We start from the raw sequence: 14,633 nt of genomic DNA, 5'->3' as shown, positions 1-14,633 counted from the left end.
TCATTGGGTGTTCCAAATTAAAACGTAAATGCTGTAAAACTGCTTGTTTGATGATAAATCGTCATTATTGTCAGCATAATTGCATCAATGACATCGGAGTTTAGCTTGTCTATCACCAAATACAGTGGAGACAATACGCGACACTTCCTGATTTAGTCTTGTTAAAATGGGAGACAAGTCGCAAGTGACGCTCCTAGTGGCTTGACCTGAAAATTCGCGCTAAATTCAAATATCAATGGAAATGTATGTACGGAAATGGATAAATAAATTACGTCTAGAAAGAAAGTGTTACCGGTACTAAGATATTAACTTCAAAGTTGCTAAAGCAATCTCGATAAATGAATGAAGAATTATTTAACAGGTTATTATTTAAAGACTGAAATTAGACATATTAACAAAATGTGTAATGGACTGCTGTGAAAGGGCTTGATCCTTCATTTATGCATTACATTTTTAGCTTTAGATTTCCTGCCTGAACGTTCACGGCTAGATTTTTCTTTTTTTCTCATTTAAAAGCATTGTATCATCATATTAAAACACTTGTTAACAAAAATATCGGCACATTCCTTACGCACAAGATTCAATTAATTTACATTTAAGAGCTGGACAATTTTCCTTTTAACTTGAAGCCTAATAACAGAAAGAAAGTCTATAAATTTAGCCTCAAAAACATTTAAACTTTCCCTATAAGCAATACTAGCCATTATGCCATTACATCAGGGTAAAGCAAATTTGCATCATCATATTGTTTCAACAAAATATGTACATTTCTTAAATCACCCATATTTTCTTCAGTGCTTGACAACGCATTACGGCATTCCAAATGGGTTAACTTGGAACACAACCAGCCACACTCATATGCATATGTATTTTCCTGAATTAAATAAAACCCACAGATCACACCTACAACAACATATCGGTATTGAAGGTTAACTGCTGCACTATACAATAAAATATGTGTATTATATTTTTAGCCAGTTAAAATATGGCTCGAGCAGGTCAGAAGATTATGAAGTACTATAAAAATCTCTTTGTCACGAGGAAAACGGAAGTAAGACCGCGCATTCTTCTCTAGTTCATAGTTACTGCAGCCAAACACAGCACATACCTTTCACCTCATGTTGAGAGGAGATATCAAAGAATGACATACACTACTATTTAATTATGTCAACTCACTGAAAATGCATAAATAACACCAAAAACTTCACACACAAATACACGTGCTCTTATGACAGAATCAGTAGTTCTCAGGTCTACCCGCTAGAGAGAGCTCTAATAGCTGTCTCTCGATATCTCGTTGAGTGTCGCGTATTGTCTCTACTGTATTTGGTATCATGTAGTGCCGTGCGCGAGCGGTGTCTCGATTAGCGAGCACTCGATTTCGCATGACGTCACTAACCCGTACGGCACTCCACAGCGAAAGAGTGGTAAGCCCTGGTTTTACATGATTATGAACGGACGGTAGAACACTAGAAGTTCAAAATACTCTCTTATGTCTTGTTGTGATAAACACTAAAATAGTTGAATTTTACATTTAATATGTACCTGTCCGATATTATTGTTAATGCTCTGAGGGAAATACACTGAAATGCTATCATATTAATTTTTTTACCTAATATTCCCCGCCCGGCTACTCATTCCTGTCACTCGACTGACGAAAATTGCTGAGGAGAGCACTGTACTCTAAATATTCAAATTGTATTTTCTAGAATTGTAGCCACCCACTCAACCACTTCTGTCTGGTCCAATAGCCCTTATTTTCATCAGCAGTCTCCCATGATCTACCCTATTAAACGGCTTGGATAAGTGTATAATGGTGTCATTAGCACAAAATGGAAGGATAGATATTGTTACAAAGACTACACTAAAAGCTTGTAAAATCACAAGAATAATATGCAAGGTGTCACTCCAAAATGTAGGAAGAATTAAAACCAAGGTCAGGTTAGGTGAACTCGTCACTCCTACTGAACATATAAATTGTATTTATCAATAAGCCCTGCAGAACACTTGCCTATTCACTGTTATCTACAGTAATAGGGGGAGACATCCTTAATGTCATGTTCACAAATTATTTTTAAAATGCAAGGTAAAGTTTTGATTTGTAAAAAAGAAATTAAAAGTGTTTGCAACTTACATGCTTGAAAAAGCTAATATTTATTAGTACAATTAGGCCTTCTATTCTAGCTCTACAAACTCAACTATTCTAGGTGAAAATATAAGGATAGAATATATTCAACATAATACACATATGATTGAAAAGCAGTAAATTTACTCACCAAAGGGGATCCCCTCATAACACTAGCTGACAATAATGGCCAGTACCTTATATCATTCTTCAAAACAAAAACTTAGCCAATCTTTGTTGTCAACACTGTGTAAGTGTGTGCAAGAACAGCTTGGCATACTGAATGAGAAAATTGTGGAGAAGAGCAAGACAGTGATGAAAACAAGAGGTAACAGTGGAGCAGGGGAATAGCCAGGGTGGAGGGAAGGGGGTTATGGGAGGAGGTAAAACCACCCATAGAATTTTTACAAAAAATAAATAAACAGAAACTAACAATCAACTAAATAAACATTCAGAGACATAATTGTAGAACCAACAGATCTGTAATCCACTTACATCTGTGACAAGTCATGCATGAAACTATAAACCCCTTCCATCGGCCGATCCTGGCTACACTAGCTACTACAGAGTAGGGAAAGTAATCATAAACATTAGTGGTTAGAACTTTGAAATTGTGAACAGCTTCAAACACTTACAGAACAAGCTAATGCACAAAAATAAGGCAGGATATAGAAATTAACACACGGGTGCAACAGGCGATTGCTTCCACCAGAATGTGAGGAGCCTAGTTTGGAGGAAAGAGGTACTACAGGGACCTGTGCAGTGATTAGAAGAGAGAAGAAAAAAATGTAAGCTACCAGTACTAAAATGAAATGATAGGAAAGACACAGTAAGAAATGAAGATGTCAGGGAGGAAATTGCAGTAGAAAAGTTGAATGGCAGATTTGACAAGAATTGACGAAGATGGTTTGGATATGTACAGAGAATGGAGGAGGAAGGATATTGAAATAGATCATGTAGCCTAAGTCTGAAGAAAAGAGACCAAGATGGGAGGACTTGATCTAGACAAATATAAGATCACAATTACAGAAAAAGAAAGGTGAATTATCATCAGTACTCCAACCTAGCTGGAACTGGATAATGGGAGATGATGATGATGATGATGACAATAGAGCAGCCTTCATTTTCGGAAAGATTATAAACATCTTCACCGCGTGTGCAATGTTATGCAGAGCAGATCAGTGCAGCCGAGTTGAGGTGGTATCATCAGAGGTTCAATATCTGTTGCAGGACTTCATAGAATCCCCACAAATATTTGAACAGACATTTCATTTGCCACCACATGGTTTCATAAGTGCTAGCCAATGACAGGACATGAAGGATAACTTTTCAAGAACAATGTTATGGTACTTGTTCATTTTCAGTAAATTACTATACCCATTACTCCACAACTGAACTCTCAGAATAACATAATTCATTAACTGCGTGGTACAACGTGGGACTGTTATGCTGCTACCCTCTGGTGTCAACTACTGTGCCCCTGTTTGACTCAACAGTCCTAATTCCAAGACATTCAGCTGAACAAAACCTTAAGGCTGATACCCAGAACAATAAAATTCACACCAACTCAGTGGCCTTCATACACTCATTGCTTTGGTTAGAGAATACCACAAGATCTATGGAAATCAGTATCTACCAATTCATGATGATCAAATCACCCAACTATTTGCACGGCCTAGAACTAGAGAGGACATTTACTGGATGAGAAAGAGGTCATCTCATTAAAGGTTGTTTGGTTTTTCACAATTTCACAACATGCCATCTACGTGGGCAGCATAAGCCAGGGCAACTACTTTTTACCTCACATTTGCACAGAACTACCGTACAAAAGTCATATGATCTGTGAAGCATTACACTCATAGTACATGGACACACCAAGAGATAGCGGTGCATTGGAGAGGTACCAGGCACAGGGTGACAAGACTGAAGTAGTGAGTCAAGCTCCATGAAGAATGGATATGACAAGATAAGAACAGTGACCGTACATCAAACTAGCCGCATGCCAGGGTTGCAGTGCCAAACAATATCACAGAGAGCTTGTAGAAGATGTCGGAAATAATGCTCTTCCGTATGGAACTGTTACAAGATTCACATCAGCATTTCAGCATGGAGGTGAACAAGCAGCAACTTGCAATGCTCTGGAAGACCAGTTCATGTTTGAATTGATGTGTCACATGCAGTAATTACCCAATGCATGGATGTGCATGGAAGATGGACACTACTTGAGTTACAAGCTGAAAAAGGCATTGAAAAATGAATCATCCACACAATTTTATGCAAAGATCTTCATTTCCATAAAATTCTATGACAGTAGGTATCACGTTGGAAGTACCGGTACTTGAATATCTGCCATATTCACCAGACCTGTCCTTGTGTAATTTTGACCTCATCCCTAGCATGAAAGAACCATAGTGAGGCATGTGGGCTCCTGCATCATGTGTTATGAACAATCTAGGGAACTACTTTGAAAGGTTCTTGTACTCTCTGAGAATAAACATTATGGAGCACAAGGACTACCTTGCTTTCTGTCCCACACCTGGTCAACATGCTCAGGATTATTCATACATTCCACAGTACCTTACACTCACTGCCCCCATCTGAATATTCCATTTGTCTGGTAGATCCTGCATTCATGCAAACCCTCGTATCTTCATGAAAGTACCTGAATTTGATCTACCCAGAGGGATTTGGTCCAAGGTGAACAGAATCCGGGACAATAATGGTCCTGACTCACTGTACAAATGGAATAAGCTGAGCTTTCCTTATTGTGGTTGTGTGGTTGTGGTGCTGAGACATACAATAAAATAACTAGTCATGATGTATGTGCTGACTCACTGTACAAGTGGAATAAGCTCTCCTCTCCTCTCCTCGCCGTGATTGTGATGCTGACACACAGACAATAAGGGACATAGTCTCTGAGTGTCAACCGAGGGCTTATAATGGAAGATCTGACTATTTATTCTATGCAAATACATGGCAGTGTAGTCCACAAGCATAATTTCGACTCTAAACTATGAATTTTGCATATATACTGCATGTATTTTCTGTATATTAATGTGATCTTTGAAATGATTTGTTTCATAATGAAAACTTGATTAGACTCAGAGAAGCCAGGCATGAAACCAGCTTGGTGATTCCCAGTGATTTCCTGGGCAAAGGAAGGATGTAACACAGAATAATTAACAGTATCAGTAATGAAACTGAAACTTATAATAAATAAATCTCTTTCCTTTACAGCTTACCCATTTCCACAACTTCCCATCCTCGAAATTGATGGGAAGCCCTTCCCTCAAGGAGCATCCATTGCACGTTATGTGGCAAAACAAGTCGGTCTTACTGGAAAAGATGATTTGGAGGCTTTGGAGATTGATTCCGTTGTTGACACCATTATTGATCTGAGAATAGGTAAGATTATGTTTTTATTATTATTTATAGTTCTTTAGAAAACAAATCTTTTTATTCCTTTATATCTTTATATAAATGTTTATACCTTGTAGAGAACCCCCTTTTGTTTTTGCCTTTTACATAAGAAAGAAATGCTAACTCTTAACTACTGACATGAAGTGCCAGGGACATCTCTGAACCTGTCGCTGATATGAGAATCTGTACAAATAATCTTCAAAGTAGATTTGCCTCAGAAGCGTTCACCCCTCATAAGTAAAATTTTTATCAAAATACAGAAATTGTGTTTTAGGCATGTTTAGGAAGAATGTTTTTGTACAAAAACAAGTTATATTTTATTTCAAAGCCAACAAAATTGAAGAAAAGGTCAATTTCAAAAATAATCTTTTCTACCTTCACACCCCTTGTAAGCTGAATTTCAAGAAACACAGGAATTCTATTTTAGGTATTTATATTATAAAGCATCTTGAGTGCAAAAATGAAGTTGTATTTTATTTTGTGTCTGAAAAAAGTAACAAAAGTTAGGCTAAATTTCGATAAACCCATATTATAACCCTTTACATTCAAAATTTTGTAAAACCCTTCCTTAGTACTCCTTTATGCACTTATACGAACATATCCTTAAAATTGAATGTCTCTATTTAATTTAATGATCTCAGCTGGGCGTTTATAAGTCAGTCAGTCAGGATCTGTTGACTAAGTGGTATGTTACATGTAATTAATCTCATAATGGAACTGTACTAAAGTTGATATATTAAAATTATAAAATTTTATTCACAACCACTTATTCAATACATTACATTGTAATGTTCTGAGCTGTCAGTGGACAGGTGGCATGAAATGACATTAGTAGACAAGTAAGCTTGAATGGAGTTTTTATAGATTGTGTGCACTGTGTAGAGATCACACTTCTTCTGAATTAATTTCATGCACTTCTCAAATCCTATTACTGTAGACCAGGGCCTCTCAGGGTGCATGCGCGTGGTGCATGCACTGTGCACGGTGCAAAAGACGACTTCGCTTGGTTGACCAGAGTGCAGACCCCCCACTCCTCTCTCCCTACACCTGTCTCCCCGTTCGGCCTGTCTCCGCGTTCCTCACCTTCACTGCTGTTTCTCCCCCACTGCGAAATGTTTACGTGTGGTGAGCGGAGACGCACAGTTGTATGGGACAAGGTTACCAGTGTTATTAAAAAAATTAAAAAAGTGAATTAGAAATACACATACATGTTTGAGAGGAATGTAAACATAATTTTTAAAAAATGCAGAACCCGTAACCAAAATGAACATGCTACAGTACTGGAACAAAACTCATTTGTGGATATAGAATGCTCTTCTTCAAGCTGTTTCAACTTCCTTAATTCTTTCTCTCTGACGTCTCCTATGATTTCACAATAATTTTCCGAATGTAGTCTGTTGTAGTGTCTTTCAATAGATGATTTTCTTACGCACGTAATTATCGTCCCACAGATTAAGCATTTGGCGTTATTGTCACGACAAACAAACAAAAAAAATACGAAAGTTCCCAGTTCGATTGAAATGGACTTTCGGAAGTCTTTGCTTTCTTCGAAACAGGTTGCTCCATTATTATGTTGTTGTCGTGCGCTTGTCTATTTCACTGATAAACACGTCGTCTACCACCAAACGCTTCGTCGCTCTCAGCACACTACACCATCCGAGTCAAGCCGAGTTGAGGCGAAGCGTACCGATGCACAGTGCACAGAGCCTATGCACCTCGCTCTGCACGCGTGAGAGTTTGGGCGTTTGAGAGGCCCTGCTGTAGACCCATGGCAGCTTCAGCAGCAGTGCCGCCAAGGCATGGTCCTATGCTTTAGCATGTTAATACAGGTTGCAAAAATTGTCGTATTATCCTTATAAAATATTCAAGAAGCCAACCCAACCCTTAAATACAATACATAATGACTTGCACTATTTAGAAGTCCACAAAAATAGTTAATTTTTAGTATGCTCAACATTCCTTTATTAAAAAATCTAAAAAAAGAAATTAACCTTATATACAAAATAGCAGTTAGTAATGGACATACAAAATCTACATTGACAAATTATCAAACAAAATTAAAATCAAACCCCAAACACAACTAAAAAAGATTAGAAGAATAATAGGAAGAACTTCACCACTTTTACCTACAATAACAGCAACATTTAGCTAATTACTAATATTTTTAAGAGGCTTAAATTCAAAATAGCATTCCACACAAGCAACACTAATAGACAACTACTTTATTTTTTTACTGTGCGAGACCAAGAAGAGGGGTACAGGGGAGATCCCTCTGAGAGAAGGATACAGGCTGTATTACAGTGGAGGACCTGAAGCAAAAAATGGAGTGGCCATCATACTTAGAAGAGAAATCCAAGAATATCTGGAATATACAAAGTATGTCAGCGATAGGATGATGATGATGAGACTCCAGTTTGAAAATGGCGTGAAAGATCTATTTCAGTTGTATGCCCCACAAACTGGTTGCATAGATGAACATCTAGAGGACTTCTTAGAGGAAGTGGAGAGACAGATAGAAGATAAGGAAGTACTATTGATGGGAGATCTAAATGCACAACTTGGAATGGAAAGACAAGGAAAGGAAGATGTTGTAGGGCCCTTTGGATATGGAAATGTAAATCCAGAAGGCGAGTTGTTGGTGGATTTTTGCATGAGGAATCAAATGATTGTTGGAAGCACCTGGTGTAGGAAGAAGAACAGTCAGAAAATTACAAGGTATGGCTGGGGAGACAGACGAACAAAGACCATGATTGATTATATAATCATAGAGAAAGAACACCGGAAGAACCTTGTAGATGTAACAGCCATGCCTGAAGAAGTCTTTGGTGGAGATCATAGAGTTGTGATAGGAAAATTGAAAATTGGAAAGACTGAAAAACCCCAATTAAGAAGAGAGAAAAGAATTAAAGTATGGAAGTTGAAGGAGAAAAGCATACAAGAAGAATTTCAAAGGGAAATAATACCCTTGGTACCCAGGACAGAGGTGGGGAATGTTGAAGAGGAATGGAAAATATTTAAGGAAGCACTGGTTGGATGTGCAGAAAAGGTGTGTGGTAGAACATCAGGAAATGTGAAAGACAAAGAAACACACTGGTGGAATGATAGGGTAAAGATTAAAGTGAAGGAAAAGAAAATGGCATGGAAAGCATGGAAAACATCTAAGACTGAAGAAAGTAGAAGAAAATATGTGGAGGCAAAGAATTTGGCCAAGAAAGTAGTGGAGGAAGAAAAGAGGAAAAGCTGGGCCTTATTCACACAGAAATTGAGAGATGATACGCAGGGCAGCAAGAAATTACTGTATGGTATCTTAAGAAACAAAAAGAGAGATCAAGTAAACACCAGATTTGTGAAGGATGAAGGTGGCATAATTTTAACAAAGCCAGAAGAAATAAGAAATAGATGGAGAGAGTATTTTCAGAAGCTGCTGAACGTAAGAACGGATGACAGTCATTCAATGGACGACCAAGAAAGGCAATTAGTTGACGAAGAAATGGATAAAGAAATTACAATGAATGAAATTGAAATGGCAGTAAGAAAGATGAAGAATGGAAAAACTGCTGGAATAGATGAAATTTCAGTGGAGATGATAAAGGCAGCTGGAGCTGTAGGCCTGCAGTGGACATATCGGGTTCTCAGGAATGTCTAGGAGAATAAGGAGGTCCCTGAGGATTGGCAAAAAGGTATAATCATCCCAATTTTCAAGAAAGGTGATAAGAAAGTTTTGAAGAACTACAGGGGAATTACTCTAATATCCCATGTTGCTAAGATAATGGAAAGGATACTGGAAAGTAGAATAAGGTTGAGGGTTGAGAAGCAGATACAGGAAAATCAGTTTGGTTTCAGAAGTGGAAGGTCAACAATAGAGCCCATTTTCATTATGAGACAACTAATGGAAAAGCATTGGGAGTACGGGAATGATATGGTGATGACATTCACTGATATTGAAAAGGCATATGACAGTGTCCCTAGGACAAAAGTTTGGGACAGTCTGGTGCAAAAAGGAATTGGACAGGGATTAATAAAAATGATCATGGCATTGTATAAGGAATGTTGTAGTTGCGTGCAAACACAAGTTGGCAGGACAAGTTGGTTCAAAATAACTAGTGGGCTGAGACAGGGAAGTGTTCTATCATCAATCCTATTTACAATAGTAATGGATGACATCATGAGAACAGCAAAAGCAGCATATGGAGGAAGAGAAATGAACATGATGTTATTTGCAGATGATATTGTGATTTGGGGAGAAGATGACAGGAAGGTTCAAGAACAATTGAATGTGGTGAATGGGAAGATTGAAGAATGTGGATTGAAAATAAGTGTAGAAAAGAGTAAAACTCTTGTTATGACTAGAGGGGAGAAAGAAGGGAAAGGTCGGATTAGACTTGCAGACAAGCCCCTGGAAGTAGTGGAAACGTTTAAATACCTGGGGAGTGAATTAATGGAGAATGCTCGACTGGATGCTGAGATTAGTAAAAGGATTCAAGCTGGAAGTTGTTTCTATCATAGTGTAAGAAATATGTTATGGGACAAAGATGTGCCAATGGAAGCAAAGGATACTATGTACAAGATGTATTACGTACCCATAACAACTTACGGAGCAGAAACTTGGACAATGACAAAGAAGGATGAGAGTCGAATACAGGCAGCCGAAATGAAATTCTTGAGGAGTATGATACAGAAGAGTAGACGAGACAAAATAAGGAATGAGAAAATCCGGGAAGAAATTGGAGTGGAAAAAATGAATGATAGAATAGAGAAGAGCCGACTAAGATGGTTTGGGCACATAAAGCGTATGAGCGACGAAAGAATGCCAAAAAAGGTGATGGAAATGCAAATCCAAGGAAGGAGAGGCCGTGGACAACCACGATTGAGATGGAAGGATACCATCGAACTCAGCATTATAGAAAGAAACCTGGACTGGGACACAGTGTTGGAGGAGGAGTGGTGGAAAGACCGAAGAAAGTGGAGAGGAACCATATTTGCCCCTACCCGGCTACAGCTGGATAAAGGGAAATGATGATGATGATGATGATGAATTTGTTTTACATCACACTGACACAGATAGGTGTTATGGCGAGAATGGGAGAGGAAAGGGCTAGGAGTGGGAAGGAAGTGGCTGTGGCCTGAATTAAGGTACGGGCCCAGCATTTGCCTGATGTGAAAATAGGAAACCCTAAAACCATCTTCAGGATTGCCAATGGTGGTGTTTGAACCCACTATCTCCCAGATGCAAGTTCACAGCTGCACGGCCAACTCGCCCGGTCAATTACTTTAGAACCACCACAGCATAACAAAAAAGAACAAATACATAAATTTCGGGATATATAGCCTAAAATGCTTCGATTGTAAAACTTCCTACAAACACGGATATACAATATTATGATATTAGGAACATATTAACGCAGAAAAGCACAATAGATACTCAGCCATGAGTTCACACATGATAGTTCAAACCATAAAATTTACCACTACAGAGAAAAATTTAACAATTTTACACACATTAAATAAAGATAATCTGATGAACATCTTTGCACTGTTTCTGACAAATGTTCAATGGAACTTCTAATGAGTACCAAACTGTGCCATGTGCCGATACATTCAGGGGGACATATTACTGAAGGTCCAAGACAGGACATCTGTTCTCTAAATATTTTTTTAAAACGTAGCAATGCAAAGTCATCTCCGTACAGGTCATGAAGGTCCTTGGAGGGGTGGAAGGTAAAGGCTTCCACTCTCCGTAACCTCGGCACTTAATGGGGTAGAGTGATTAACACTACACCCAGCCACCTTTGCCCTCAGGAAATAACCAATTATTCATTTTCTTGCATAAGATGAGTGAACCTCAGGACCGTGTGCACCTCCAGAAGGAAACCTAATTTCTTAAATTTTTCAACGTTCTGATGGGTGAACCGAGCACGCCTTTACTGCCTCGGCCAGGCAGCCCCTATTTTTTAAACATGGTAGCATGAAAAGAGTTTAAGTAGGTACCTAATTCATTTTTTAATATTGCAGTTACAACGACAAAGGCTAGTCTTCATACAATTTTTAATTTTACTCGACAACATTAAATTATTTACCTACCTTCACCATTATAAAGTAATATTTTTCTTTATTCAATAGGAAGAAACACTATTATAAAATTAAAAATGGTATGATGAAGTAATAATATTCCTTGTAAGTTACAACTCAAAATCAAGAAATCTAGAAATAAGTTGCTGAAATAAAGAGAATAGGCAAAGCTTGAGAAAAACTAATTTCTTCACACTTTCCTAATGAGTTTTTGTATAGACAGTACAAGGTCAAAACTTTACATAGCCAACTGCTATCGAAATATTGTAAAATGATATGTGTATGTATGTTCAGTTGTCAGCCCTAAGGCTAGTTGGAACCTTAACTGCTCCGCCATCAGCTGTCATAGATGGCCTAGGCATCACTGAAGAGGCATATTAGGAAAATGAGGAGTGAGGTAGTTTCCCGTTGCTTTCCTCACCGAGCCAGAAGTTGCTATTACGTATCAGTCTGCCAAGCCCACTGAAACGCATGCACCAACCGACCCTATGAATAACATTTTCACACCATTCAAAACAGGGATTGGCTGCATAAGGAATGACGTTACTGGCATCGCTCATACCTCAGTCACTTTCATATTGTCAAAGTCAAGAATAAAACTGAGACAGATCAATGAAAGTAACAAAACTGCTCTAGCCCATACCAGAAGATATAGTGCACTGCATAACACAATGTCCCACCAGCAAAGGCATGTAAAATGATATATTCTTCTTAATTTTTAAAAATACTGTATTTGAAGAACAGAATGAAATAGAACGTGGTTGGGCAGGACAACATGAATCAGTGGGACATTCTTGGCAAAAATGAGTCATTCTGCTACATTCCTTTTCAAGATTAGGCACGGAATTTTGATGTTCTGTAAACAAGACGTGTTCTTTTGCCTTTATCAAAATAATGACAAGCACAACTCGTAAACTACACAAAATGACCAACAGATGGCGCTTCATATGATACACAAGCAATAATTAGCATAACATCGAGGTTTAGCAAAGAAGATGTCCTTTATAACACATGCTAAACATGTCAGCCGTCGTTCATCAACAAAACCTGTAGTTGAGGCACAATGTAAAAAGTACTGTACAGCATATCCGTAGATATGGTAAGAAATTGACGTCGGATCTTGTCTATTAACATCCCTAATGAGGTCGGACGATCGCGGTAGACTTGTGACTTCTTGTGTTCTTTATTTTGGTGTCAATAAAGCTCTATATCATGCCAATCATGTGTGTCTACCTCTCTACCTCCAATATTCTGTGAAGTATTGCCTTGTCAAATGTTAACCGACTTTTGGTCACTCTGTAGATATAATGCTTTATTCAGGGAACTGACCCTCAATGGGTTTGTCATAAGACACAAGATTGTAAGATTTTTTTTTTTTAAAGAGCAAATCTATTCCACAACTCAGTGATCATCGCTGGTATGGTACCTCTTGCACCCACTAACAATCCATAAACGGTGACATGGTACTTTTCCCTGAGGTAACTGGATACTGGAACATAAAATGCCTGTTTCTCAGAGTGCATATCATGCGGCTGTTGTTCGCCTGATTCTAGCTGTACTGAAGGGTCCAATAATATATACTGGTGAGGAAGTTATTTACAGTTACGAACTAGCAGGACCAACCATAACTATCTGCCATCTACAGGCAATTGCTGCAACTTTGGTGAATTTCTCTGCAAGGGTTGAAAGTCCTGTGGGTGATCTAGCTACCTGGTTCGATATCCTGTTTTGGCTAAAGTACAGCAGGACTATCCATCTTATGGCCGTATGTCACACAGGGTTTTCTTCCACTGATATTCTATTGTTCCAAGGAAGGATTGAATCTTGGTACAGTTCGCAGAACTCCAATAATTGGTGATTATTTTAGAAAAGAGATGCATTTGGAATAATATTTGAATTTTATATCCTCATTAGAAGTAGGTAGTAGTTTGACGATTTTTACAACTGTTATTGAAATGCTAAAGCATAGGACCATGTCTTGGCGGCACTGCCGCTGAAGCTGCCATGGGTCTATAGTAAAAGGATTTGAGAAGTGCATGAAATTACTTGAGAAGAAGTGTGATCTCTACACAACGCACACAATCTATAAAAACTCCATTCAAGCTTATTTGTCTACTAACGTCAATTCTCACCGTCTCTCCGCTGACAGCTCGGAACATACCACTTAGTCAATCAGATCATCTCTTCACTCCCAAGTCTTCCCAGCCTAACATTTGCACCATTTTTGTAAGATTACTCTTTTGTCACAAATGCTTTTCTTTTGGATCTTTTCCAGTTCTGAAATCAAGTTCATCTGACCCCTCTTTTTCCCTATCAAGTTGAAAAGTGGTTTCAGACATCTCGGTTATTTGCATTCATTCCACGAACGAGATAACCAACTATATAATATAGGCCTATCTATAAAAGAGCATGTCCTTACTGACTGCCTTATAAATGCCCAGCTAAGACCATTAAAGGGGGAGAGAGAGATTTATTAAAGAAATAAATCATCCGTCCTCCAACGAGGGTGACCATTTGGATCCGGAATACAGTTTCAATTTCAATGTCAAGAAATGAAGATTTAATCGTTGAAGCTGTTATCTTCTTTTTTCCCAGGGTTAGTGGGGGAGAAATGTCAATCACGTTCTCAGGTACAGATGGAAATGAATGATTTGCAGAGAGTCCCTCAGTATCTGTATTACTATTTTTTCTAACTCGCAGAATGGAACTGTCAAGTTTTGTAGGAAGTTTGATGTCTGACTAGGGAGGGCGCCTCTTGCTCCGAATAGCAGGCCTCTGACAATCCACCGATCGATAGATATTTTATACTTAGATGAAAGGTAAGGCAAGCATGGAACATAAATAGCTTGCTTTTCTAGGTCCACATCCTGAGCCTGATCCAGGTCCCTTTCAAAGCGAATGGTGGGATCTAAGACCATCGCTTTAATGTCCTCTCTGTTGATGGCTACGATGTCCGCCCTCCGATTAGAGTCATCGGTAGAGACGCAGTGAACCTCCTCGTGCACTTCCCATCCACGCT

At 38.5% G+C, this 14,633-nt stretch overlaps 1 protein-coding gene across 1 annotated transcript in view; it reads left to right on the top strand.

Annotated features, from left to right (window-relative positions):
• LOC136879039 (glutathione S-transferase-like) overlaps positions 1 to 14,633 on the top strand; it is a 32,045-nt gene that overhangs the window by 7,382 nt on the left and 10,030 nt on the right. Inside the window, exon 2 of the mRNA XM_067152771.2 lies at positions 5,363 to 5,530. Coding sequence (XP_067008872.2) covers positions 5,363 to 5,530 — 168 coding nt within the window. The remainder of the gene's footprint in view (positions 1 to 5,362; positions 5,531 to 14,633) is intronic.

The sequence above is a fragment of the Anabrus simplex genome, chromosome 8 (genome assembly GCF_040414725.1).
Source record: "Anabrus simplex isolate iqAnaSimp1 chromosome 8, ASM4041472v1, whole genome shotgun sequence".
NCBI classification, from domain to species: Eukaryota; Metazoa; Arthropoda; class Insecta; order Orthoptera; family Tettigoniidae; genus Anabrus; species Anabrus simplex.
Note: the sequence above shows the minus strand (reverse complement) of the source record. Positions and strands in the feature narration are given on the sequence as shown.